The sequence below is a fragment of the Mastomys coucha genome, unplaced genomic scaffold (genome assembly GCF_008632895.1).
Source record: "Mastomys coucha isolate ucsf_1 unplaced genomic scaffold, UCSF_Mcou_1 pScaffold9, whole genome shotgun sequence".
Lineage (NCBI taxonomy): Eukaryota > Metazoa > Chordata > Mammalia > Rodentia > Muridae > Mastomys > Mastomys coucha.
This window is the reverse complement of record NW_022196915.1, coordinates 23,676,561-23,702,661: the sequence shown is the minus strand read 5'-3', so window position 1 is coordinate 23,702,661 and position 26,101 is coordinate 23,676,561. Positions and strand designations below refer to the sequence as shown.

General features: G+C 38.6%; 1 protein-coding gene across 11 annotated transcripts in view; it reads left to right on the top strand.

The window, feature by feature from the left end:
- Ccser2 (coiled-coil serine rich protein 2) overlaps positions 1-26,101 on the top strand; it is a 107,177-nt gene that overhangs the window by 42,519 nt on the left and 38,557 nt on the right. For 6 of the 11 annotated variants that reach the window (XM_031362530.1, XM_031362532.1, XM_031362525.1 and 3 more), the window contains 2 exons: positions 12,015-12,105; positions 20,580-20,742. In XM_031362530.1, coding sequence (XP_031218390.1) covers positions 12,015-12,105; positions 20,580-20,742 — 254 coding nt within the window. Of the gene's footprint in view, positions 1-4,752; positions 4,776-5,449; positions 5,473-12,014; positions 12,106-19,656; positions 19,962-20,579; positions 20,743-26,101 lie in introns of those variants that run through there. The other 5 variants (XM_031362533.1, XM_031362534.1, XM_031362526.1 and 2 more) reach the window with 5 other exon arrangements.

The following is a 26,101-nucleotide window of genomic DNA, read 5'->3' as shown; positions in this document are numbered from 1 at the left end:
AAAAAAAAAAAAAAAAAAAAAAAAAAAGGTTGTAGTAGAGTAAATGTTTTTTGGAGGTAATGTCACTGTGACCCTGATCGCCCCTGTGAACAGTGTTGTCAGGTTTCTTACAGTAAAGTTGTTGTTTCCTTCTCTTTCTATACTGTACTCTTTAGAAGACAGTAGTTATGTATTATGGCTACTTGAACCTTTTCTGAAAGGGAGTGTTCATATAAATAGATGGATTTCTGCTCTTCCTGCACTTAAATCAGTCATTTTTATTACTAGGACTCATGGTCATTTATTTTATAGTTGTGTTTATTGTGTTTATAATCTATATTTTTGCTTTTTTTTTTCTCTAAGGACTCTGTTGTTTTGATGGCAGGCTCTCCTGAATCTCAGGCTGTCCCTAGTTCCTCCTGCTTAACTTGTAGAATGCCGGGATTACAGTTGTGTAGCACATTTGGCTGGCATTTTTGTTTTTGAGAATTTTGTTTCCTTAAGGTTCTGAACTGTAAGGTAGGTGTGTTCTAGGATCAGCCTGCGTATTTCCTACTTCACTTAGAACTAGCTGTTTCTTCAAGGAGACTTGGTTCCTCTTGTTAAAGAATACAGCTAAATACCATTATTCCTATGCTAGGTTACGTCTAGGCTCTGGCAGTGTACTAGTCTGTTAATGCGTGAACATTTCTGTTTCTAACTACCTGCAGTTTGAATCTAACCTGAGTATATACTATTGTCACTAACCCTAACCCATTGATGTACTTGCTTGCTTCACACTGTAAATATGAGAGATCAGTTGGTTACCAGCCAACCATCTGCTGGCTTATTAGGTTAGATTTTACTTACATAGTAACTAGATTGTTGCCTTGCTCTCCCTGGAAACAGCTGTGTCATCAGTTAGACCACATGGGTGTCCGGTACACCTCTACATTCCGTTTTAAGGACTCCATTCATTTTAGTGTTACTCAGGTCAGCACCACTGATGAAGCTTTTCCATACATCTGTTCTGTATTTGAGTTGTGTCACATTGGGTGTTTTACCCAGGGGCTCTGACCCCTTGCTTGCAGTGGCTTGTAGTCACCATTACAGTTGCAGTATCCTGAAGAATGTCTTCATCCTAAGTTGTCCTCTCTCATTTGTCTCTTTCTTCCCAAACAAGCTTTTAACAAACACTGATCTCTTCTCTATATGTCTATATAATTCACCTTTCAAAAGTGTCATATAATTGAGGTCATGCAATATGAAATTTTAAGACTGGCTTCTGGAGTTTAGAGTTCATATAGTTTTTTCCTATGTTTTGATAGCTCATTTATTGTTCAACTATACCTCAGTTAGTTTAATTGATATATATATATATATATACATTTATATCTACACATACATATGTTGCATTCTGTGGGTATGTCACAGTTACCCACTTATTTATTGAAGGCCATACTGTTTATTTCCAGGTATTTCCTGTTACAAATACAGCTGCCCAAACCATTCATGTGCAGGTCTTTGAATGCATGTGCATATTTTTTCAAATCAGGGAAATTCCAGGGAATGTGTTTTTTGATTGTGGATACATTTTGTAACCAGGTTTATGTTTTATAGATACTATGTGTCATTCTCTTAGACCAAAAGTTTTAATGGATTTTAGCTTACTGACTTTGTCTTTCATTTAAAATGCCATCAAACACTCACCTGTGCTAGACGTAGAGTTCAGTCATGTGGATAGTGATTTCAATCTTGACATTGGAGGACAATCCTAGCAAAAACCCAGAAGTGCTCTGTGCATGCTGCTTTGTATCAGTGTGCCATGGAGAGGACATGTATTGGTTTCATTAGGGAAAGGCATGGTAGCTTTGAATTCATGACCATACCAGACCTTGTGTTATATTGCTCTTTTTGACGCGCGCGCGCGTGCGTGCGTGCGTGCGTGTGTGTGTGTGTGTGTGTGTGTGTGTGTGTGTCTGTCATTGTTTTGGCCATAGTTCTAGTCATAAATATATAACTATTTTAAATTCTGTGAGTTCTATCAAATAGTCATTCCCCCTAACCCTAGTAAGACATTTGAGAACACGTCAACCTGCAGCTAGTAGCTCAAGTCCTATGTCCTCTAACATTTTTGCCTAAATATAGATAGTGCCAAAAATCATTGTAGTTGCTATCAGAAAAAAAGTACAATTTGGTGTGTCAACCCTGACTCACTAAAATGTGTTTTATGAAGAGAGGCTGAAACAGTGGAGGAGGAGATAGGTACCTTTGATTCTTAGATGACTTCCTAGTCACTTGTCTTATAAAATTATAGCATCACTGTTATCTTCTACTAAAGGGAAAAGGATTGCAATTTAGAAAGGGCAGAATATCCTATTGCTGTGGCTATAGCTCACCTGGGTATAACCTGAAAGACAGAATAGAGAGAAATTAGACATACTGTCCATGAGGTGTTTTCTGTAATGGAAGCCATGGCGAGTTCTGGAGCTGATTCTGATGACTGATGAGATTTCAGCCATTTGGAGCCATGATCACTAACGCACTTCAATGGGAAAGTTTACTCTTGATGACTAAACAGTATTGTTAGACTGGTTTCTTGGAAGGGATTTCATTGGTGAGAGGGTCAACTAAGAAACTCCTGGAGGCAGAAGGTGGTTTGGAAAGGTGCTGTCTCAGGTTTTGGCTTTATATCATCAACATCCAGAAATAGTATTACTAAAAACCGAGCATGAAGTGATGAATTTAGAAGTTATGGTTTTGGTTTTGACTGCTTTGTAGTGGAAGAGATGTCAGGGTCGGTATAGACCAGATAATAGAGCTTGCTTCTGAGCCACCACAGGTGTCTACATAGGATTCAGAAACACAGCTAGTTATTCTGTGATAGTTGTGAACTAAATAAAGCTGCTAGACAGTAGCTGGTGGGTTAGATAAAAGCTATTGGAGAGTTTGTTTATATGCAAAGGTGCTGTCTTTCTCCTGAGTGCACAGTGCAGACCCTAGGTAAAGTGGTTGTGTGCTTCGCATGCATGTCATCTGTTTAATATGTACCTTAACAAGTGTCAGTAAGAACTGTGATTAAGGGGTCCATTTTGTCTAGTATCATCTCTGCTATAACTGCATTGCTGTAAAATCAAGCAAAAGACTGAGTTTTTACCAGATATTATCTCAGCCCTCTTTCAGTTTTAAACTTAAAATATTGGTAAAAACAGGTAGGGGAGGAGCTCAGCGTGGTGGTGCATGCCTTTAATCCTAGCTCTTGGGAAGCATAGGCAGGCAGATCTCTGAGTTTGAGGACAGCCTAGTCTACAGAGCAAGTTCCAGGACAGCCAGGGCCATTACACAGAGAAACCCTGTCTTGAAAAAAAAACAAAAGCAAAAACAAAAACAACCCAAAACAAAACAAAAACAAGAGCAAAACCAGGTAGGGGTGGGGAGAAGGTGTGTCAAGGGACTAATTTTTGCAGGGATTATTTTGCAGTGGGTTTGCAACGAAGGCCTTGTGTGTGGTGTGCATATATGTTTGTATATGTGCTGGTCTTGTCTACTCCCTCCCTCCTTTCCTTCCTTCCTTCCTTTCCTTCCTTCCTTCCTTCCTTCCTTCCTTCCTTCCTTCCTTCCTTCCTTCCTTCCTTCCTTCCTTCCTTCTCTCTATTGCATTTGGTTGAGGAGGGAGTGGGGAGGTAGGAGATTTCTAGCCAGCTATTGAGCTCCAGAGATACTTCTGTCTTCAAAGTGCTGGGTTTGCTGGGAATCTTAGTTTACAAGCACTTTTTTGAAGGAGTGCTATTTCTTCAACCCCTAAAGCAAAAGTCTCTATGCTGCTCTGTTGGCAACCAGATTCCATGTTGGTCCTAAAACATTAACTGATCTTAAACCAGTTCACTCTCTTCATCTGCTTGGAACAGGATAAAGGGCTGGTAGATACTGATTGTTTTGTCTATTGTGATGATTTATGTATGTTTTCATTTCTGTTTTTATTTTATGTGTATTTTGCCCACATGTATGTCTGTGTAACATGGGTGTGTCTGCTGCCTTTGGAGGTCAGAAAAGGGCATTGTATCCCTGTAACTGGAGTTAGAGATGGTTGTGAGCCACCATGCAGGTGCTGGGAATTGAGTCCTCTGGAAGACCAGGAAGTGCTTTTAACTGCTGAGCCAATTCTCCAGACATTCTTGTCTGTGTTTTGAATTGATTTCATAAAATTATTTTCTTTGACTTAGATTTAAATTCCTTATCCATTTATTTGATTCCTCTTCTTAGTCTTTGAATTTTTTTTTTTTTTTAACAAAAGTACTTGAAAGTCTTTCTGGCAATTCAGTTATCTAATCATCTTTGTTTTATATCATTGAGATTCTGTCTGGTTTGTGGGACTGCTCTAGTGGAGTGTTGTCTAACACCTACACAGGAACTGGAGTTTTCCTTGAATAGATAATTTTTGTTTAGTAGATACCATGCTGGCCCTTTTATAAAGCACAAATTCTGGTGTAGCAATTTCTTGAATTGTGGATATGTATGTGAGAGTAAATAGCAGCCAATCAATAAAGCGTAGCCAACCACTATTGTTTTCAGTATCTACCTCAGTTCTGCTTGTATTTGAGTTCTCTAGAAAGTTTAGCTTTCAGTACAGTATGCTGTTGTACACTGTCAGGCTGGGAGAAGGCTGAGTGAGGGACTCCTTTCAGAGTCTTCCCACTGAGCATTCTAAGACTATTGTTCTGTAGCCTACTCCTGATTCCCTCTACTTACTCATTCTTACAGAGCTTCTTTTTCCTTTTGTTACATCATTGCACCTTTGAGTGTCAAGAGAAGGCAAGGTAATTGTTGTTTGCTGTGGTCTCAGTAGTCACAAAACATTATAGCACTAATCTAAGCATTGCTAATTCAAGCCTACGTATGTTAATTAAATAACAAAATACAATTTTCAATTTTAATAGTGATAAATTATTAAAATAATAGTCACCCAGGGCCAGTGAGATGGCCGAAGGGGGTAAAGATGCTTGCCACCTGGCCTGACAACCTTCGTTCGGTTGCTTAGAAAGCACATTCTAGAAGGAGAGAATTGACTCCCACAAACCGCCTCTGATGCTGATACTCATCCTGTGGCATATACTAACACACACACACTAAACATTTTTTAAAATGTTTTAAAAACATTCTAAGGAAAGGCAAAAGATAAAGTATATAAAGGAAAAAAGGCCTTTTGGAAAAAAATATTCAATCTCATTTGTGTCAGTAATTATTCAGTATGTAAATGAACTGAATACCTTTAGTAGGGGATAAATTTGACTTAAAAGTGATAATCTAATCATATACAACCCAGCCTTTAAGCATGGGGCAGATAGACTGTGACATATAACAAAAGCTGCAGAGGATGACCATGTTGCTGGCCCAAGTTGGTGAGAATTCTTAGTTACCATCTCTTGTAGCACCTGCTTTTTGCTTTGTGGTCTGTGTCTCTTCTCAAGACTCAGTTACACACTAGCCTAGACTTCATTGTTTCGTTCATGTCCAGTAAGTATGTTTCCCATTCTTCCTTTCTGTTTATATCCCAGTTCCAGTATTTTATTTTTGTTTGTCTCTACACAATTGTATTAAAAGTTCAAAATAAATTTTGAGTAAAGTAGTATGAATAAGTTAAAATTTAACAGATAACCAAAGATTAGCTTAGCTTGGCTCCGGTAGATTTCAGAGTAAATAAATACCTAGGGATGTTGAGCATAGAGGTATATTTCTGTAAATCCCAGCACTTGGAAGTATCATAAAGGATATACATGTAACACACACACACACACACACACACACACACACACACACAGACAAGAAGGCAGGACATAACAGTGTTAGAGACATATCTATACACATCCAAATGAAACACCACAAATGAAAAGGAGACCAGATGAGGTGCTTACAAGAGGCTCAACCCGAGGACAATGATGAAGGGGCTGTGCACAGTTTTGAGAGCTTTGCATCTCCTGTAAATGCCACCTTCTGTCATTATCCTGGGACTTCCATAGCTATAATGAGGGTTGACAGCAAAGAGAGGCTGCCAGGATGATTGAGGCTCTTCCAACTCTGCGAAGACAAAAGGAAAGAGTTAAAGTACACATCAGTTCAAATAGCCAAGTGAACAGGCATCACCCCATAGTCATTGGGTTCCCATAGAGAAGGCTTAGTCTGGTGCTAGCTCTAGCATGGCCTCCAGGTTATAGGTGGGCCTTCTCATGAGACTTACGAGATAGGTAGGGAAGATCCCACCATGACTGATGTCATTTCTATTGCTAAGTAATAGTCATGGCTATAGAGTGAAGGAGTAGTCTGGTCTAAAATAAGGGAGACAGACACAAATTGGGGATAGAAATGCCAGCCTTTCATTCTGCTTTTAGTTGCCTTGTGGGCCTAACTAAAAAGTCAGCAGTTTTCAGCAAAAGCAGTTTTTAAGCACCTGTTATATGAAGAATATGCTAATTTGACAATGAATGAATGGACCTTCATCATCCTTACTCAATGTAAAGTTATTTGTTGCTGAATGATAGAGAGATGTCCTGAGAAATATAGTAGGTGATTTTGCTGTTTTGTGAATATCATAGAGTGTACATAAATAAACTAAGAAGGCTATAATTTCATCAGACTGTACAGTCTTAGGAGAGATTAACACTTGTCTAGTTAGTATATGGGGTCTGCCTTAGCTGAAATGACTCATGCAGTGTATGCCTGTTGAACACAGTGGTTAGTCAATATATTAAGATACAAAGAAGTAATTAAAATTTTCATTTTCAAATGACATGGTTTTAGAGCATATCTCATGGAATCTTTCAATAGTAATATTTGTAAATTTTCTGAGTACAAGGTGAATATATAAAATGCTCATTTCTCCTTGTACATGCAATTCCCACACTCATATGGAAGGCCATGAGTTCAAGACAAGCTCTCTATATAGTGAGACCCCGTCTCCAAAACAAAAGAAAGCAAAATAAAACAAACATTTCTATAAGTTGATGTCTAGTTAAGAACTAGAATTAATTAAAAACACAATCTCAGAAGATATTTAAGTGTGCATCTAAAAGAATGTCCGTAGGGTATCTGAAGAGCAGAGTTGGAGAAAGGAAGGGAAGGAGAGTTAAGTAAGAAAGCTGAGTCAGGTGTTGCAGGTTGGGAGATGCCATGTAGTGGTCACATGATTTTAATCTAACAATTTCTACAATACCAGCCAGAACCTTTTGTGAGTAGAGACAGATTCAAAATTTATACATAAGGGAAAACAAACTATGTAGTTTGGAAAGGCTGACTAAAGTTGGAAGAATTACACTACCTTAATTTATAGATCTAGCAGTCAGCACGGTGTTGGTCAAAGGAGTGGTCAGACAATTCACCGGAATATAATAGTGACATCAGAAAATATATGGACACTTACAGAGCGAATCTACTTAGGCAGAAGGGCAAAGTCAGTTCTAAGGAGGAAGACTTCAACAGCTCATGCACAAGACACCACACAGATATGCATGTGATTAAAAGGTTAAGGTAATAAAACTAGAACAGGAGACAGTACATGCTAAGTCCAAGTGTAGGGCAAGACACTCCCAGCAGAGGCATGGAACAGAGGCTCTCACCTCACCCCTCTTTATACCACATGGCTTCCTCTCTCTGTAGTAAGGTGGCTCTTCCCTGTGCAGATGATAGCAAGGAAAATTGTATTCACTATTTATTATTCTTTTTCTTGGACCCTTACTGTAAGGCCCAGTAATATTGCTGGTGTAACTCTGGCACTGATTCATTAACATCTTCCAGCTTTCACTTGTTGATGACTCTGCTGTAATCGGTTCCCCCACAGATGTCTGTTTTTAGTTACCTGCTAGAGACATGACTTCTTAAACATTCCATAGGCATGTCAAAATTAGTGGGTTCTAAAACCATGTTAGTTCTTCATTTTCCTACCAGATCTGACCTTTTGAGGGACAGGGTGTCAAGTCATTGTTTTATGTACTTTTTTCAATTTCATCAAAATGGCTGTTCACTTTTTTATGTGTTCTTTCAGTTAGTAGACATCATATATTTAGTTTTGAAGACCAAATTTCAGTCATATGTGAACTTTGATGTTACATTTCCACTCCATAAGATGTATCAGAACTACTTAATTATTCTCAACAGCACTTGTCAGGTTAGCAGTCCATGTGTCTTATGGATCCTGCTGTGACCACAACACCGTTATCCCTGCCCCACTGAAATATATTCTCTATATTGTAGCCACAATAATGTTTCTTGGATTCAAAATGCAACTTGTCAGTTCCTGACAATTTTTTAGTTGTGGCTCCCAGTTTTTACCCTGTTATAGAATAGTTCTAAATGTGTGTTGGCATTTTATTGCCTTGTGGACATATGGAAGGCCAGGGTTTACATGATTTGAATTTCCCTATCACTAAGGGAGAAACACTTTTATTTACTATGGAGTTTTACTGTTAAATAAATTTGGTAAAAGCAATATATCTGTAGTACAGAGATATAAAAAAAAAAATAAGAGCATAATCACATACGACCTCAATGGAATAGTTGATTCATTCCCTCCCAGATTTAAAATTTATTGTTAAGTATGTAGATATCTGTGTCTATTTATTCTATTTCTATATTTCCTCCTAGACTTCTCTCATTTCACAGAGCATCTTTTCATAAAACAGGATGGGTTCTAGAAATAGCATATATACTGATTTGTTGCTAAGCATCAAATTCTTCCTCCCCTGCTAATTAATATACCTGTTTCTCCTGATAGTCTTTTGGGCTTTAATAAATCCTTAAGGTTATATCATTACTTTCCTGTCACTTTTCCATCATAGCAGGCTATTTAAGGCTATTTTAAATAACTTTTTCATTATAAGACAAAATATATAAAAACACCTAGATAAAACAGTTGTAATTTTTTGTAAACTTTTTTTTCACATTTATTTACCATGTGTATGTGCATGTGCAAGTATTCCACAGTACACATGTGGAAGTCAGTGGGAGGTTTTTCTCTGCTTCTCAACCTGGCGACTGACTCAGGTCTTATTTATTTACATCCCAAATGCTGTCCCCCCTCACAGAGTCCCTCCCTCTACCCCCTCCCCTTCACCTCTGAGAGGGTGCCAACCCTCAGATATCACCTCACCCTGGCACATCAAGTCTCTGCAGAATCACCCTCTCCCACTGAGGCAGGATGAGGCTGCTCTCTGTTACATATGTGCTGGGGCCTCGGTCCATCTGTGTGTGCTCTTTGGCTGGTGGCTCAGTCTCTGAGAGCTCTTTGGGGGATCCAAGTTAGTTGACACTGTCTTCCTGTGGGGTTCCCATCCACTCAGGGCCTTCAGTCCTTCCCCAAATCTTCCATAAGGGTTTCTGACCTCCATCCAATATTTGTCTGTGGATATTGTATCTATTTCAGTCAGCTGCTGGGTAGAGCCTCTCAGAGGACAGTTATGCTAGGCTCCTGTCTGTAAGCAGAACAGAGTATCATTAATAGTGTCAGGGATTGGTGTCAGGATTGTTCTCAAGTTGGGCCAGTTATTGGTTGACCATTCCTTCAGTCTCTGCTCAATCTTTGTCCCTGCCTTTTTTTTTTTTTTTTAGACAGGACAAATTTTGGGTTGAAAGTTTTGTGGTGGACTTAAGACTTAGTGGCAGACATCTTTATTGCTGACCCTTCTCCCTTCTGTAACATATTTTTGTTAGTACGGAAAGCTAGATATCATTTTGGCAATCGTGGAAGTGCTGCCTTTGTTGATTGACCACACCTCATTTGGCCCTGCTGTGGACCTAGAACACCATGTTTTGTTGGTTTTGGTTTATTCCTCTAGCCTAAATTATCATTTATAGCTTGGGATACCCAGTGCCATCTAATTTAACACACATTCAGATTTAGCCAGATGTTTTTTATAGAAGATATCATATTTTAAATTTAATTAAAAATTTTTTTTGATTTTTTTTTTTTCCAGACAGGGTTTCTCTGTATAGCCCTGGCTGTCCTGGAACTCACTCTACCAGGCTGGCCTTGAACTCAGAAATCTGTCTACCTCTGCCTCCCAGGTGCTGGGATTAAAGGCATGAGCCACCACCGCCTGGCTAAATTTAATTAAAATTAATTAATTATCTTTCCTCCTCTGTACCCTTTCTGAGTTATGTTCTTCCAGTTTGTGGCCTTTTTAAACCATAGTTATTATATATGCATATAAGTGAATCCATAAAAATGTATCCTGTTGAGTCTTTTTTTTTTAATTAGATGTTTTCTTTATTTACATTGAAAATGTTATCCCCTCCGAAGAACGCCCCCCTAGTGATGAGTCTTAAGTGTGGCTTGCCTGCTTGTATAGCTTTCTAGGGCTGACCACTCAGTACTAGAGAGCTAGTGAGTAGTTCATTGCTTGGGCTTTTTCATCTAAGGGTGGGGCCGGAGAAACTTTCCTCATCTACATTGGCGTGTCAACTGGTTTCGTAATTGTTAAGTTCTTGTTTAGGCAGCCAGCCATGTTGTTGAGATTTCTTAGGTATAACTTTCCTGCCACAGTCAGAAGGTACAATCTCACAGCAGACTTCTTAGTACTATGGCTCTTAGAATCTGTGATGTGCTCTAGGCCTCAGTTGCAAAAGTTGTATTGTAGGATATAACTTGTGGTTGGTGTCCACAGTAGTTGTTTTCTACAGTTTGACTATTGTGGCTTTCTTTAATGGTATCCTGCTGCAAAAAGCTTATTGGACGAGAGGTGAACTATACTTATATGTGGCTATAAGATTAAGTATTTAGGCCAGGTGGTTGTGGTACATGCCTATAATCCCAACAGTGGGTAGACAGAGGCATGCAGATCTCTTGAGTTAGAGGCCAGCCTGGTCTACAAAAGTGAGTTCCAGGAAGAGAAATTCTGTCTTGAACAAAACAGAACAAAACAAAATGGAGTATTTAGAATGCACTTAAGAGAAGTATACTGATTTAGGAAAATGGCATAGTAGTTCTGCAGGAACTACTTACTCCTAGTACATATTCAGAAGGCACATTTACTCGGCTAGTTTATTAATACCAGGCATAATTTCTCTATTGTTAAGTGAGCCTTCAGTCCAATTAGATGGCTTCTGTTACCACTAATATATAAGCTCCATCGTTGTTTCTTTACACATAGCTTGCCATGCTGGGCATCTTTGTGATTCATAGACTTTTCACAGCTGGGTAGGACCATTGCTTATTTGCCTCCTTTAGCAGATTACATAACACTTAACAGTTCTGTAATACCTTGTCCTCAGGAAAGAGATCTGTTCCAGCTCAAATCCTTAAAGACCTATGTCCAAAACACATGTCATCTTCAGCTGTACAGATTTACTTCCACCTCTTGGAGGTAACCAAGGGCAACAGCAATAGCTTGTGGTGTTGTTTTGTGAGTCTTTTAGACTCTTTTTGTTTGTTTGTTTATATTTTTGAGACAGGGTTTCTCTGTATAGCCCTGGCTGTCCTGTTACTCACTATGTAAACCAGGCTGGCCTCGAACTCAGAAATCCGCCTGCCTCTGCCTCCCAAGCACTCTTAACCAACATCTTAACAGGTTTCTCATATCTGATACTGGGTATTCACTAGATATGGCTCTTGCAGGGGCTGTTAATCACTCTAAGTGGCACAACTTAATTTAAACTACATAATGTATATATGCATGTGTACTTATATGTATTGTACATAATTTTAGGTAAATATAAAATGATTTTCTATGTCTTTTTCAAACATGATTAATGTTACTTTCCCTCTTCCTCCTTACTTCTATATTATCTTTCCTTTCCTCTCCTGAGTTAAAAATTCTTCCTTGATTTTCTCATTTCCCCCCCTTATATCACCTGCCTCCTACTATTTCCCTCTCTAGGGGGGAACATCCAAAATTCAAAATATAGTACAGATGAATTTTTAAAAATAATTTTAAAAATTAAAACGACTTTATTCTTACAATACAAATGATGAGTAAATCTAGGTTATTATATGATGATACTTTCAAAACAAATGACCTATATGAGTATCCCAAATGAGATCATAGTCTTTTTACTACTTTTGTTCACAGGATATTCTGAATAATCTTGAATCGTGTGACCTTGAGGATGATGACCTTATGTTGGATGTGGATTTGCCGGAGGATGCACCTCTTGAAAATGGTAAGTTATAATCAGTAGTAAGTCTCCAGATGCATACATATAAATGGCTGGATTGTAGCCAGTTTGATAATTGTTAAGTCAAGGTTTCTTAATCTCAGTGGAACCTTTAGAGTGAGAATCAGTCTTTACTGGGGTAGGGTAGGTTTACTTGTAAGTTACATGTTTAAAACCTGATTATGTTTGTCTTAAATATAATTCTGCATGATTCAGCAACTTTCTATACTTTTATTGAAACAAATGGTAGTGTGTGTATGTGTGTGTGTTGAACTGCCCAGTTTTCCCTCACTTTTCTTTATTTTGAATTTCAAAAGGAATACATTTGGAGAAACATTTGTATTGTAAAATAGTATAATGTATTTCATAACTATTCTAAGGTCAGCTCTGGTAAAGTACTCCCCTTCTGAATGAACCATACATTACCTTTGACTCCCCTGTACCGGTAGTTGGTTAATCTGCTCTAATTTCCCTGGTGGCAGCTGCTTGAGTTCCTTGCTATCCACCCAAATGCTCTGGATTCTCGAATGAAAGAAAGACACACACACACACACACACACACGCACACACACACACACACACACAGAGCCCTATATCTAATTTGTCTAAATCAGCTCAATGGCTGTTGCTATTGCCTCCCCTTGAGTATTTCTGAATTATTACTTACTAAAACCTATATTCCATCTTTGGTACCCCAGATCAAATTAGGGGTAGGGGTGAGGCTGCTCTTCCCGGCATTTGCATGATTCTATGTTCTCTCTTTTACAGCTCTCAGTTCTGCATCTTGTTCCTTTCTTGGCAATGGTGATTCTCCCCTCTCCCTTTCCCGGGAACCCAAAAGTTCTGCCTCTGTCTCTCTGCTGAGCCTTTGGCTGCTGGAAACTTTATTTAAGAGTCAAAGTCAACTGGGGGCAAGGATCCTCAGTGTTTTACAGGCAGACATGCAGATTCCTGTGTGATTTTGGGAGCTGAATTAACACAAATGGCATTAGAACCAATCCACAACTCCTAATTTTAGTCTTTCTTTTTCTCTGTGTCCCCGTAACCAACAGTGTAGGGCTTTAGATAATTTATGTGTGAAGAGCTCTTCTGTTCTCTTGTCCCCAGTGGTACAGCCTATCTAAGGTTTCCGTATTAGGCAATAGTAAGAGAGCCAGAGACGCCCTGGGAGTGGGGCTGAACACTCCTGCTGTTCCGGGGAGAATGGCTGAAGAGGTCTGAGGATTCCCTGTCAGTAAACATTTGTATGGCATCTCAGGTTTCCCTAGGAGCAGGGAAAGCAGTACAAAGGATGCATTCTTTTTTAAGATGCTAGAAGAGTGTGCAGATTTTCAAAAGCTGAGTACATTTGTTCTAGGTGTGCTTTCTTCTCCCCAGCATGTCAGTCATATTGCATTGGTTGAACTCTTTTTTTTTTTTTTCATTTCCTGAAAAGGTGCTCTGTTACCATCTAAAGAATGAACATGTGTTTATTTCCCTGACTCGTGGATCTTGAGTTACCTGGGTGGCATAGCCTCTGAGACTGTGTAGATTACTTAGGGGTTCATTATTTTAGGAGTCTGCAGCTACTTTGGGCTTGTTATTCTTAGGTAAATCACAGACGTAGAACAGGGTAAGCAGAAACTCACATCGTACATACAGCTTAGAATCAGGACACTCATTTTAACCATGTTCTGCTGATGACAGCATGTGTTATGACCTAGCTGCCCCACTCAGATTGCTCACAGTGAGAAGCTTGGTAGGCTGTGACTGAGCTTGGATTTATAAATCTGTTCAAGTGAAGTGCTGAAGGCATTTTTACAGGACTGACTTTCCTGGGGTGCTTCTGGCACTTGGGGTACTTCGGCAACCAGAATGGAGTTCCAGTCCCAAGAAAGAAATATTATGACCAACACCAGGAGGAAGCAGGAAGCTGAACTGCCAGCCTGAGGGTAGTGCTGGGAGATGATATTGAGCACCGAGGAGATGTAGTTGTAGGCACTGCTTTCTACAGCTATATAGAATGGAATTTCCTACAACAGTATAGCAGTTGAGTAGGTGAACTGCAGTTCCTGCTGTGAAATCTGAATTAGTGACCTGAGAGATCAAGTGCTACACTTCTCTGGAGCACAAGGAAAAATACAATATAAACCATTGAGAATGACTGAGCATACAAATAACAAGACCTAATACTGCAGGAGGTGTGGCATACTTTTGCTTTCATTTTTTTCAAGGCTGGTAGTGAAGGCTGAGGGATTTCCCTCTTTGGGGTAAGTCATAGCAGAGGCAGTGCATGCCACTTTGACACGGTTACTACAACTCCTCTTTAGAAATTTTATTCCCTTTCTGAGCTGATGCATGAAGCCCAGATCAAACCAGTCTTAGAACTATTCTCATTTTAGAGCATAGCCTAGTTATCCTCATGTTAGACAGATGAAGAATGTCGGAGAGATTGCAAGTGTCTGAGGTCTTCATTGAGTACACATGTGAAGTAGACAGGAACTCCAGTAGCACTGCATACAGATGTTTTCCTAGAAGAACACAATATTGGCTAGTTTGAACTGAAAGAGTACTAAAGAAAGCAGTATTGGCCTAAAATAAGTTCTCTTTGTAGGCACCCAAAATAAAGTAGTATTTATGTTTACTACTATAGGAAGGTGGAAAGTAACTTTTAAAATACTTTTGGCTGTGGGATAAAAATGTTGGAAGGACTGGTAGGTTAGGGATCTTTTAACATATTGTTGACTGTTGACTTTAGTGGTCATTGGCTTCTATTTCAGGATGTTGTACAAGTTTGAGAAGTTGCATTGGGTCTCTGAGCCCTCACTCATTTGAGATTTAATAATTCTACTAATACTATTAGCATTTGTGCCCCAAAGAAGACAGGCATGTCAGTGAAACCTTCCATATGGACTTGATCTGATTACAGGTTACTATGACCTCATTAAGTACAGGTGTCCCTTTACTGAAAAGAAAGTTTATTGTATATGAGTTGGGGGTTGTTTGTGTATGTGCATGTATGTGGGAGTGTGTTTTCCTGTCTATGTGTATGAGCTCGGAGGCCAGAGATCAATAATGCATATGTTTCTCTATTGCTCACCTCTTTATTGTTTGAGACAGTCTCTTCTCGGAATCTGAAGTTCCTCATTTTGCCTAGCTGGTCATTGAACTCCAGGATGTTCTAGTCTCCATCCACCTTGAGCTGGGGGCACAAGGCATCCATGACCAAGTCCTCTTTGTGTATGGTTATGTGAAGAATTCTGAGCCTCTTGTTTGCAGAATAATATTTCCTATTGAGCCATCACTCTAGACTCTTTAAAAGGAGGAAGTCAGGAAGAGAAGGCTTACCTGTTGACGGATTTTGTGTACAAGTCTCTGAGTGTGGTATGTATGTGCCAAGCCAGGGGAGGAAAGAATGTCTTAGTGTAGTGGTTGTTGAACAGTTACAGTCTAGAATGTGGGGACATCCACTTCTGAGTGTTCTGGTGATTCTTGGATGAGTATGTAACAATAATGAAGTTTAGGATGATGCTATAGTTTATGTATATTAATAGACCATTTGATTACTTACGTGTTGGTAAGTAAGTAAAACATTTGCATACTTACAGCTCTAAGTACTGTCATGTGACCTTTATGATAGAGATGAGAAAGAGTAGCATTGGGTCATGTGGAAGGACAAAGCACAGGTGAAAGGACGCCTGAGTTGTGATGGAGGAGACAAAACCAAATGTTGTTCTAGCTTTAACTCTGTCACAGTTTTTCCTTAAGTTGTCTTGGGTTGGTAAGTGCAGAAAAAAATGTAATTAATAGTGAAAGTGAACAAGCCCGAGGTGGAACCCCACAGCCTCAGAATGGCTATCCTAACATACATGGGGTTTGGGACTGACTGAGCAATTGTGTGTATGAGTGACTACTTTTGATCTAGCTGTGCGATGTTTTTATTTGGGAGTTCTTAACAATAAGGTAATATCTTAGTAAAAATAAAGCAAACATTTACAAGGCTCCTTTTGTTCTTTTGAGAAGCTTATGTAGAAGTGTAATGGTAAAGTGGAGGGTGCTCCACTTCCTCTAAGAAAGCTTGTATCAATTGCCCAGTTTTCTTTCTGTTTCCCTGTCTTGTTAGTAGTTGTTTTTCTAATGTCCTTGTAAAATTAAGGGTGTTCAGAGATCCCATTGTTTATCCTCTGTGTGACTGAGGTAGACCATCTCTTCTTGCAGGTTATTATTTCATTTTGTTTGGACTCATCCCAGATCTTCAAGCTAGATACTTAGGTAGTTTTCTCTATTTTTTTTTTTAATGGAAAGTTTTCATAGACAGTGAGGAAGATGGGGTAGTATTTGTTTTAGAATCCTGTGAATACTTCCTGAGGGTATTCATCTGTTCCTGATGCCTGCACTGAGTTTAACTGTCATTCCGCCCCTATGTCCTTACAGGCCTGAATCAGAGCTCAATCTGTTTTTGCAGCAAAGACTTAATCAGAAAACCCTTTTCTGGGGCCGTACTGTGGGTGTGTCCAAGAAGAAATGAGTCTCTGGGCCTTTGCTGTTAATAAATAGTTTATATACCAATGGAAAAAAAAAAAAAAAAGAAAACCCTTTTCTATACCGTTTGTCTTCTGTGCTCCATTCTAGGTTTTTGTTTATTTGGTTTTGTCATTTTGAGATAGGGTCTGTGTAGCTTTGGTTGGCCTATAACCATATGTAGACCAGGCTGACATTGATGGCACAGAGATTCACTTGCCTCTGCCTCCTGAGTATTGGAATTAAAGGTGTGTACCACCATGACTGGCTCCCACCATAGGTTCATAAACAACTGCCACATTCATTACAGTGTTTTGCATCTTTGTTTTTCTATGCAGTGTCTTTTAATTATGAACTAATTGATACATATCTGCCAACACAATATTATGATTCCTAAGAGCTATTCCAGATTTCCCTGGGGATTTTCCCTAGTGCCATTTAGACTTTTTAGCCAGGATTCAAAGCAGAGAACACCAGGCTGTACAGTTTTCTCTGTTGTGAAAGCATTTAGCTTCACCATATACTGTACTTAAGAGGCTTTTGTCTAGTTAAAAAGGAATGGCAACAGGTCAGAGGGAGAGGTGCTTCAGAGGGAAACCCAAGAGTCATGGAATTGTGGGTGAGGAATCATGAAACATTTAGGCTTGAGTTGTGACTTGGAAGGAAGAATTGTACTTAGTGAGAGATTGTTTTAATTTTGCAAGCTTTTCTTTTTTTTTTAACCTTGACCTGAATTAGTATACCAAGGAATTTCATAAGGAAACAGTTTTGCAATCTGAGTTTCTTTTGGAAGGCTATTGGATGTTTGCAATTGGTTCTTTCTGTTGTAGGATGCCTCCTTCTGTTGTAGGGTGTTTCTCAACATCTCTGGTATGTCAGAAACGCAGCTGTGTTGCCTTTCCTCTTGTTTAAGAAATTCTAATGGCCAACCCATCGCCCACAAACACACACCTGGCATTTGGCACATCAGAGTATAATTCTCAGGTTAGTGGCTTGCCCTAGTGAATATCTTCTCTGTGTACTGTTAATTATTTTAGCCACTCTGTTTAGACTTTAGATTTTGTTGAAAGGATGTTTTCCTAATCACTTTCTGACTCCCACACAAAGTTTACTTGCTGACTAGATTATACTTCTCTTATGTTCAAATCCAGAAAGTTACATTTTTGCTACACTTTGTATTGAGATAAGTGAGACTCATCTTATTTTTCCTTGGTTCTAGTTACTTGTTTTTTCTAGAAATTTATCTTTCTATATCAGTTCTGTGTGAAATAATTCGTTTATGATTTTTCACTTACATAATTTTTTTCCTTTTTAAAAACTAAATTGTAATTGAAAACTTTCTTGATAACATAAAACCTGTAAGGTGCACTCACCTCAGGCTTTGAGAGTCATGATGCCATCCAATCTTTCAGGCAGTTACTTATACAACATTTATTATCTCTGTCATCCTTCCTCTCCTGGGACTTGAAAGTTGTAAGAGAAAAAGCTAGGATCATGTTGTATTCCTTTATCACACCAGGGAAAATGACACTCAGCCTGACATAGCCATGCTCACACCACAAACCTCTGTGAGCTGTGTTAGATCCCTTTCTAGCTCCAGTGGGTTAACACCCTGATTATGTGTCTTTTGAGTACTAGAACTAAAGTATGCTGCCATTTGTTGTTGGAACTAGTGACTACCTTCAGAAGAAAGGGAACGACTCTCCAGAAAAGTCTTTAGGTCATGGTTAGGGTCATGTCTGGCACAGGGTGTTTTTAGATCAGCATCTTAACTTAGCTCTAGTATTTTTGAGTTGCAGACTTTAGGCTTGCCCTCCTGAGGTTTATCACAGGTACTGTCAGCATACAGCATTACACATTCAGTGGGACTTCCTTCCCCTGTCATCACACTGTGCTGTTCTTTTAGGCCTCAGAACCCAGTTTTTATTGATTTCCTTCTTGGGACTCTGTTGTTTTTATTTCCTTTTCTATTCTTATTCTGTCAAGGACTATCTCAGTATTTCCTAGATAGTCACCACTAATGGCTTACTATTACCATCTTAGCGAGATTCTAATGTTTGTAAAGATGTGCTGGATGGGCAAGTGCTGGAGAGAGTGTAGTAGCAGCACTTTCAGGAGAGCCAAGAGTCAGGAGTCCTTAGAAGTTAGGTCTTAAGTTTGAACTTTCATCTTTTGCAGATGTGGCAGATGTTTGTCTTTCCAGCTAACCTGCTGTTAGGATTGAGTTCAGGCTTTAGTAATGATCCCTAGTTTGGAGTCTGGTCACCAAAGCAGCATAGTAATTTGTGTGATGTCATTGATCTCACATGTGGCTGTCTGGCCTGGTTTGCTTGCCTCTTGTTACTCTTTGCAATATGCTGATTTTTATTCTAGCAATATATCAGGTCATTCTAATAACAAAATTGATTCCTTTGGTACTAGATATTTCTCTTTCCAAACTAAAGGTAAAAGCAGCTATATAGAACTGCTAAGCTGGAGGAGTGTGTTACTGCAGATGGAAATATCCTGGGACTCAGTGCACCCATGAGTGTGAGCGTCTGTGAGTTTGCTGGGGATGTTACTGAAAAGACTAAACAGAAATATGCTTTAAGCTTTTAAGATTTACTTTTTAAGGTTCCCTTTGCCACCTCATTTCCACTGCCATTTTTCAATGAAACAGTCATTATACCTTTACTATCCTTAGATTTTTCATAACCAAACTTAAATTCCTCTTAATTTTAACAATAAAAGAACTAGAAATTATTGGAAGTAATTTCGTATGTTAGACTCTTTTAAAAGCTGTCTCTACAAGAAAGAAAATTGAATTAGTACAGATTCCTCATGACTGCAAACAAAACTTGAGTGTGCTTATGAAGTAGGCTTAAGTTGTTTGCTTTTGGTTTTTCTGCATCATCCTTTTATAAATGGACAAGTTTTTCATCTTCTGTATGGTGACAGTCAGCAGATTTCAAAGCCAAGTATCTGGTTAATGATAACAGGCAGTTAAGTCAAGTTTTTTAAAGTTTTAAGTCACGATTATATTGATGTATAAAGGTTTTTATCTCAAGAAATTCTGAACCTTTTCATTTAGTTCTTGGACTGGAGAAGCCCTTCCTGTTTCATGGCATGGGTTAGTGTTTAGGAGTATTTTTAGTAACAGTCCTAACTCAGTAGCTATGTAAGCACTGAGCGAAGATGGAGTCACAGGGCAGGCTGGGCTTGCTTCCCACAGGGAGGGCTGGGAGTGGAGCAGGAAGGAAGGCCTGTTTGAGCGGTGCCTTGTGTGCAACTATGTCTGAGTAGGCAGCCGGCAGCACAATGTCTCCCTTGTACCAAGTAGCTTTCTCAGAAAGCGCTCCGAGATGTGAGGGCACTGCATTTGGGTGAGTGAAGAGGCTCGGGTGCTTCAGGGATTCTTGTGTTTTGTGGAGGTTGGATTTCAGAAGTGGACTGCTTGTTGTTGCAGAGCACTGGCTTTGTTTTCAGTAACAGTTTAGTCTTTCTGAGCCAGCTCTGCCTTAGGCAGATTGGAGCAATTTACTGCTTAAAAGTGTGAGCTTTATTTAAAAACATGATTGTCTATGATGAAAGTGTAATTTGTGCTTCTTTAGGCTGAGAAACTTAATTGAGGCAGTCCTTTCTAAGGAGGGGTCCTGTGCTGTTCTTACGATCTACGTTTCCTATCCTGATTGTTTGTATTTGAAATATGTAATGTTGTTTTTAGGAAAGTTTTCTTGTATTTTAAAACAGTCCAACAGCTAGTTGTTTACTTAAGTGGTTGGTAGAGAAGTAATTTACTTCAGTTTGGATATATGAAGTTCAGTTTTCACTGTAAGAACTAGTTTCCTTTGGAAAACTTTATTTTGTGATTAATTAGCACACATGGCTGATGCATTTAGAATTTAAAAAATACTTTTAGCAGCATTTAATTATCAGGGCATAGTAGTTAACTTTTTATAGTGTGCACATATTTATAGACTGTTGCTTTTTAATCTGCCCAGTGGAGTGTGACAATATGAACCGCTTTGACCGAACAGACAGAAATGTACGACAGTCGCAGGATGGATTTTGGAAAAGGCCACCACAGAGGTGGAGTGGACAGGACCATTACCACCTTAGCCACCCTGACCACTATCATCACCATGGAAAAAGTGACCTGAGCAGGTGAGTCTGCTCTAACTGCGGCTTCATGTCTGACCTCTGCCTAGCATGACTAACAACAATTCTATTTCCAAGCTGATTTTGCCTGTTTTTCAAAGTTCAGGTTATGTGCGATATGTAATTGTTACATTAACTAATCATTTCTTAACTGTAATCTATTTTTAGTAGCTTTGTCACAGGTTTGCAAATGGCATTTGTGCCTATGACAAAAAATTTTAAGTTGTGATTGACTTGAGGTGGGGCTTTTAATTTCAGAATTAATGAATGTTGACCTTATTAGTTTATAATTTTTAAAAATAATATTGTAAAAAGTAATTACTAAGTTATTGGTTTTATTTTGCTTGTAAGTTAAAACTGTAAAATTCCACAAGTACTGTTAAAGGAGGCCATTTGACATTAGAAGCACAGGCTAGTATGAGATTGGATCAGACCATGTACTATAGTGGGTTCACAGCCATTCACACCTGGGGGCAGAGCTTCACCTGTTGTAGCTTAGCTTTCCAAGTTAAGTCTGTTTAACCCTCTGCATACTACAGCCTTCAGTGTACCATTTGTGGGCGGCTTAAAAATACTTTTCTGTGAGTATTCATGGATCAAGATGAAGGTGTGTGTGTAGCGGGTTGTGGTAAACAATGGCAATTTTGGTTTTGTTCTGTTTTTTTTTTTTAATTAATTCTTTTTGAATATCTCATTCTACAACCTATTTATGTTTATCATGGAGTGTATTACACTGCAAATAATAAAACTGAGATGAAGAAAAATGTATGTTTCTCTGTGCTCTCTAAAGCAAGAAGCAGAGTTGTTGCTAAGGGTCCTTGTAGCAGAAGCAAAGCGCAAAGCTTGACACGTTGTTAGCAGTACACAGTATGTAGAAGATGGAGCATTTGTTTCTCCTGGATTTATTCATCATACAAGACAAATACAGAAGGAGCTATCACGTGTGAGTTTGGACATACGCTGGATAGGTCCTGGGTGGCCGAGTAATTTTCTTAACTCTTCTTTGTCATGTTCTTCTGTCTGAGCTGAATAAGTTCTATTCTAATAAAATATTTATCAGTAGATTAAGGAAAAATGGGGTCCAACTGACCCCATTTTTGTGTTGGAGTAAACACATAGAAGGATTTAATTAGGCAGTCTGGCAGGCAGAATGCATGCAGCACTTCTGTGCATTATGGCTTTGATGGGAGCAGCATCAGAGAGTTGATCCTGCCAGGTAAGAGCCTCGTGTAAAGGTTCTCTTCATTACTACTTGGATCCCACTGGTCTAATCTTAGATATTTGTTTATAGTGAATTAAACTCAGGCTGGTGTATGAAGCCTAAGTGACAAGCATTGAATGTCAGTTATTTTTGCTTCACTGTCACCATAGCACCCAACAGAAATGGCTAACAGACAGAATAGGGTTGTTTTCACCCAGTTTCAAAGTTTGAGTCAATCAGAGCAGGGAAGGAATCGCAAAGCTAGCGGTTTGAGGAACAAATGGCAGAGGTTCCTTACATTACTAACACCAGGAAGCAGAGATTGAGGCTGGAACTAACTGCCAGGTATAACCTTCAAAAGAGTTCAACCTTAATGGTTTATTTCTACCAACCTCCTCCCATCCATTCTCCAGCTTCCCAGAATATCATTACCATCTAGGATCAAACACTCAGAACCCGAGCCTGTGAGAGATATGTCATATTCAAACCATAACAAATGCTTAGTTTTAAAATGTATTCATTTGCTTAATAGCCTATATATTGTATGTTCCCCTAAAGTCTTGAGCTGATATGAATTTGGAGATAGTATGAGAAGTAAAAATTGTGGATTGGTAATGACTTCTGGGACTATTGTGTTAAAGATGATAGAATTCTGCATTGATATGGCTTAATAGTAGACATCTTTACTTTGAAGCTAGGAAAAGATTTGTGTCTGTCATTTTATACGCATATGAATAATATATAGAGGCTGTGGAGAGACAAGCATGTGGATACTTACAATGTAATGTTATTGCTGTGATAATGGGTGCCTAATAAAGGTATGGAAAAGCAATACTGTGAGTGTGCAGCAGCTGTGTTTGTTTGTATATTCTGTCTAGGATAGCACAGAATAATTGATGTTACTTCGAATCAGTCCTACAGGTCTGACTAGAGACTGTAGGGATTAGTGTCTTAATGTCATATGTGAAAGAGAGCAGTGAATGTTCAGCCTGGAACAAGGACAGGTGCAGAAGTTGGCATGACAGAGTCTGGTATTTTCAGAGAACCATTCTTTATGTTTATCATAGCTGGAGCTCAACCTATTAGAAATGGAATGGGAGGAGGAACTGGAGAGATGGCTTAGTACTTAATAGCACTGGCTGCTTTCCCAGAGGACCCAAGTTCAAGTCCCAGAACCAACGTGGTGGCTTACAACTATCTCTAATCCCAGTTCCAGGGGGTAATACCACACTTTTTCTCAACTCTGCAGACACCATGCACACAAATGGTACACAGACATACATAGGAAAGGGCATCCAGACACATAAAATAAATAGATAAAATGTATAGAAAAGGAACAGAATTGATAACGTTGAGGTAATTGTCTTTGTCCTTAGAAATGTCCCAACTGAGGTTGAGTATAATCGTCTATCAGTAAAGTTAAAAAACCCATCTCACCTCCCCGCAAAAGTCCAGAACCCTAAACTCTGATTCCCTATATATTAGCATGTACAGCAGAGAGTTCTTTGGTCAGATAAATTTAAGAATGAACAAATTAAATTATTTGTTTAAATGGTGGCTGTATTATACCTGTTTATATAAATTGTGACTTTGCAGAATTTAGTGAAAGATAATATATAGCATTTTTCCTAAATGTAATCATAAATCCCTTCTTAGAACTGATATGCTTTAAAGCACTTATGATTGTGAACTGCCAGTTTCCAGAAGCTGTTGTTGAGGGGAGAGAGCACAGATAGTATTTTTGCAGATTGCCAATCTGATTTAGGTAGCCTGGAGTTCTCTCAGGAGTAGCTGAACTCGCTGATAATGCTGAGGCTTGTAGGGGGACGCTTCCTGTGTCTGTGCTCGGTTTTCAAAGTGTGCCTGAGCTATTTACAAGGGTGGATGTCACAAAAAGAAATTTACCACAACAAGCCATAGAACTGTCATTTTCTGTGTTCAGCTTAGTGTTAAAGACTGAGAGTATAAACCACCATTGATATCATAGGTTATTATAGCATTATGCCTTATCAATAGCCTAGGCCTGTTGGGACACTACAGTTTCAGAACTACTGATCCGAATCTTCTCTGGTATTCTCACCATAACACCACTTTTTTCTTTTAATATTACACTTCTATTCTGCTTAATATTACACTTCTATTTTCTCCCAATAAATAGTTTCCTTTTCCTAAAAAATTTACATTTATGTAGAATTCTCGCTACCCTTACAAAACATACAGCCCTGTCCTCTGTGTGGTCATTCTTCTAATTATAACTGAAATCTAGCTCTTAACTAAGCGTATTTCCTTTCCAGTAGCATTTTTATAGGTTTTAGGAGTCCTAGTATTATAATGTTTGGAGGTGGGGTATGTCACTTTTAGTCCTAGTTTGAGACTAGGAGCTCCTCTTTATTGATCCTTTTATGTGCACTTTATTTTGTGGCCTCCTGGCTCACTGTCCTCCTTTATTGTAGTTATTCAACCATGAATAACTCTATTGTTAAGCAAGGACTCTTAACTTTGTCCTTAGCTCTTAGGACTTTTATATATACTTCATCTGAGGACAGGTAGTTTTACTTTGTCCTTTTCAATCTGTATAGTTTTCTTTCTTGCACAATCTTTTGCTACATCTTTTGGCATGGTGTTGAATAGAAGAACCAGTGAGAGCTAATAGCTATGCCTCGTTTCTGATACCAGGGAAAACATTTATATACTGTCAAGAATGGTATTGTTTGTTTGGTTGCTTTTTTGTTTTTAAAATAGATTTTCTTTATCAATTTGAAGACATTCCCTTCTGTTTACACTTTGTTGAATATTTTTATCATGGTGGCATTGTGTGTTTTCTCTAGTGGCTTTTCAGTAGACTCTTTCCCCATCTTATCATCCTGTTACTACAGTATGTCATATTGACTTGGAGATACTTAGCCAGCCATTTTTTTTCTTGAACAATTCAGGGTTTTTTTTATTTTAGCATGTACCTTTTACACTTCCGCTTGTTATGATTTTTATGTATCTATTCTCAAGTGCTAGTTTTAAGTTTTTTTTGAGGTGGATTTTGTTTTGGTTATGGGTCATTTAGGATGAATTGGGAGCTGTCCCCTTCATAAGTATTTTTGAGAAGAGTTTGCGAAGGAATTTTTACTGATTTTAAATTAGACTTGGACTTTTCTTTGTGGCAAACATTTTTTTGCTACTAATCTAATATCTGTAGATAGTCTATAGATGCCTCTAAGGTCTTAGCATACTTTGTTACCTAAGTTCTTTGGTTCCTTGCTGATCATCTGGTTTGATATGTTTGTTACTGTAAACAAAGTTACAGAGATACTGTTTTCTGCATCACTCATTCTTGTAGGAAGGAAGATAGACTAGCAGCAGATTCTCAGTCTTTATTCTCTTGGAGTGTCTTCTATTTTAGATTTCTCCTTTATCTTAAGGATTGCTTTGCTAGATAAATGCTTTGTTGGTAGTCCTTCTTTTAAGATGTTTTGACCCCTTGCTTTCTGATGAGAACTCAACTCTTATTTAACATTTCTTCCTCATCAGGAGTTACTTTCTTTGCCATCTAAAAAATATTGACTTTGATTTTGGCCTCTCAGAGTTAGATGATGGTGTGACTGGGCTTATCATGTCTGGAGTTTGTTGAGCTTCTTGGATATGTAGATTAATATTTCATTAAGTTTTGGAAATTTCTGATCATCACTTGTTTATTTGCACCACTGACTTGCTCCTTCTTCCTTTTGTCTGTCACATTAAGTATTAAGTGAATCTCATTCTTTGCTTGTTATGAAGTTTGAAAAAGAAATACTCAAATTAGCTCTTTTCTCTCCAGGGTTTGTTGTTGCTATGGCCTGTTGCCACTTTTGGTTCCTGCCTGCAGTGAATGAGAGTGCTTGGTGGTCTACACTCTTACCAGCATTAGGTGTGCTTTGGACATTGACCATTCAGTGTGTAGTGGTGCCTTGTTTTAATCCATAGTTCTCAATGACATACAGTGCTGAACATTTTTTTCAAATGCTTATTTTCCATTTATATCTTGTCTTTGCTGAGGTGCCCAGATGTTTGCCATTTTTTTAAAATTGAGTTATCCTTATATTGTTGAATTTTAATAGTTCTCTGTATTTTTGAGACATTAGTCCTGAAGCACATACATGTATAGGATAAATTTCTTAAATGGTATTTTCATTT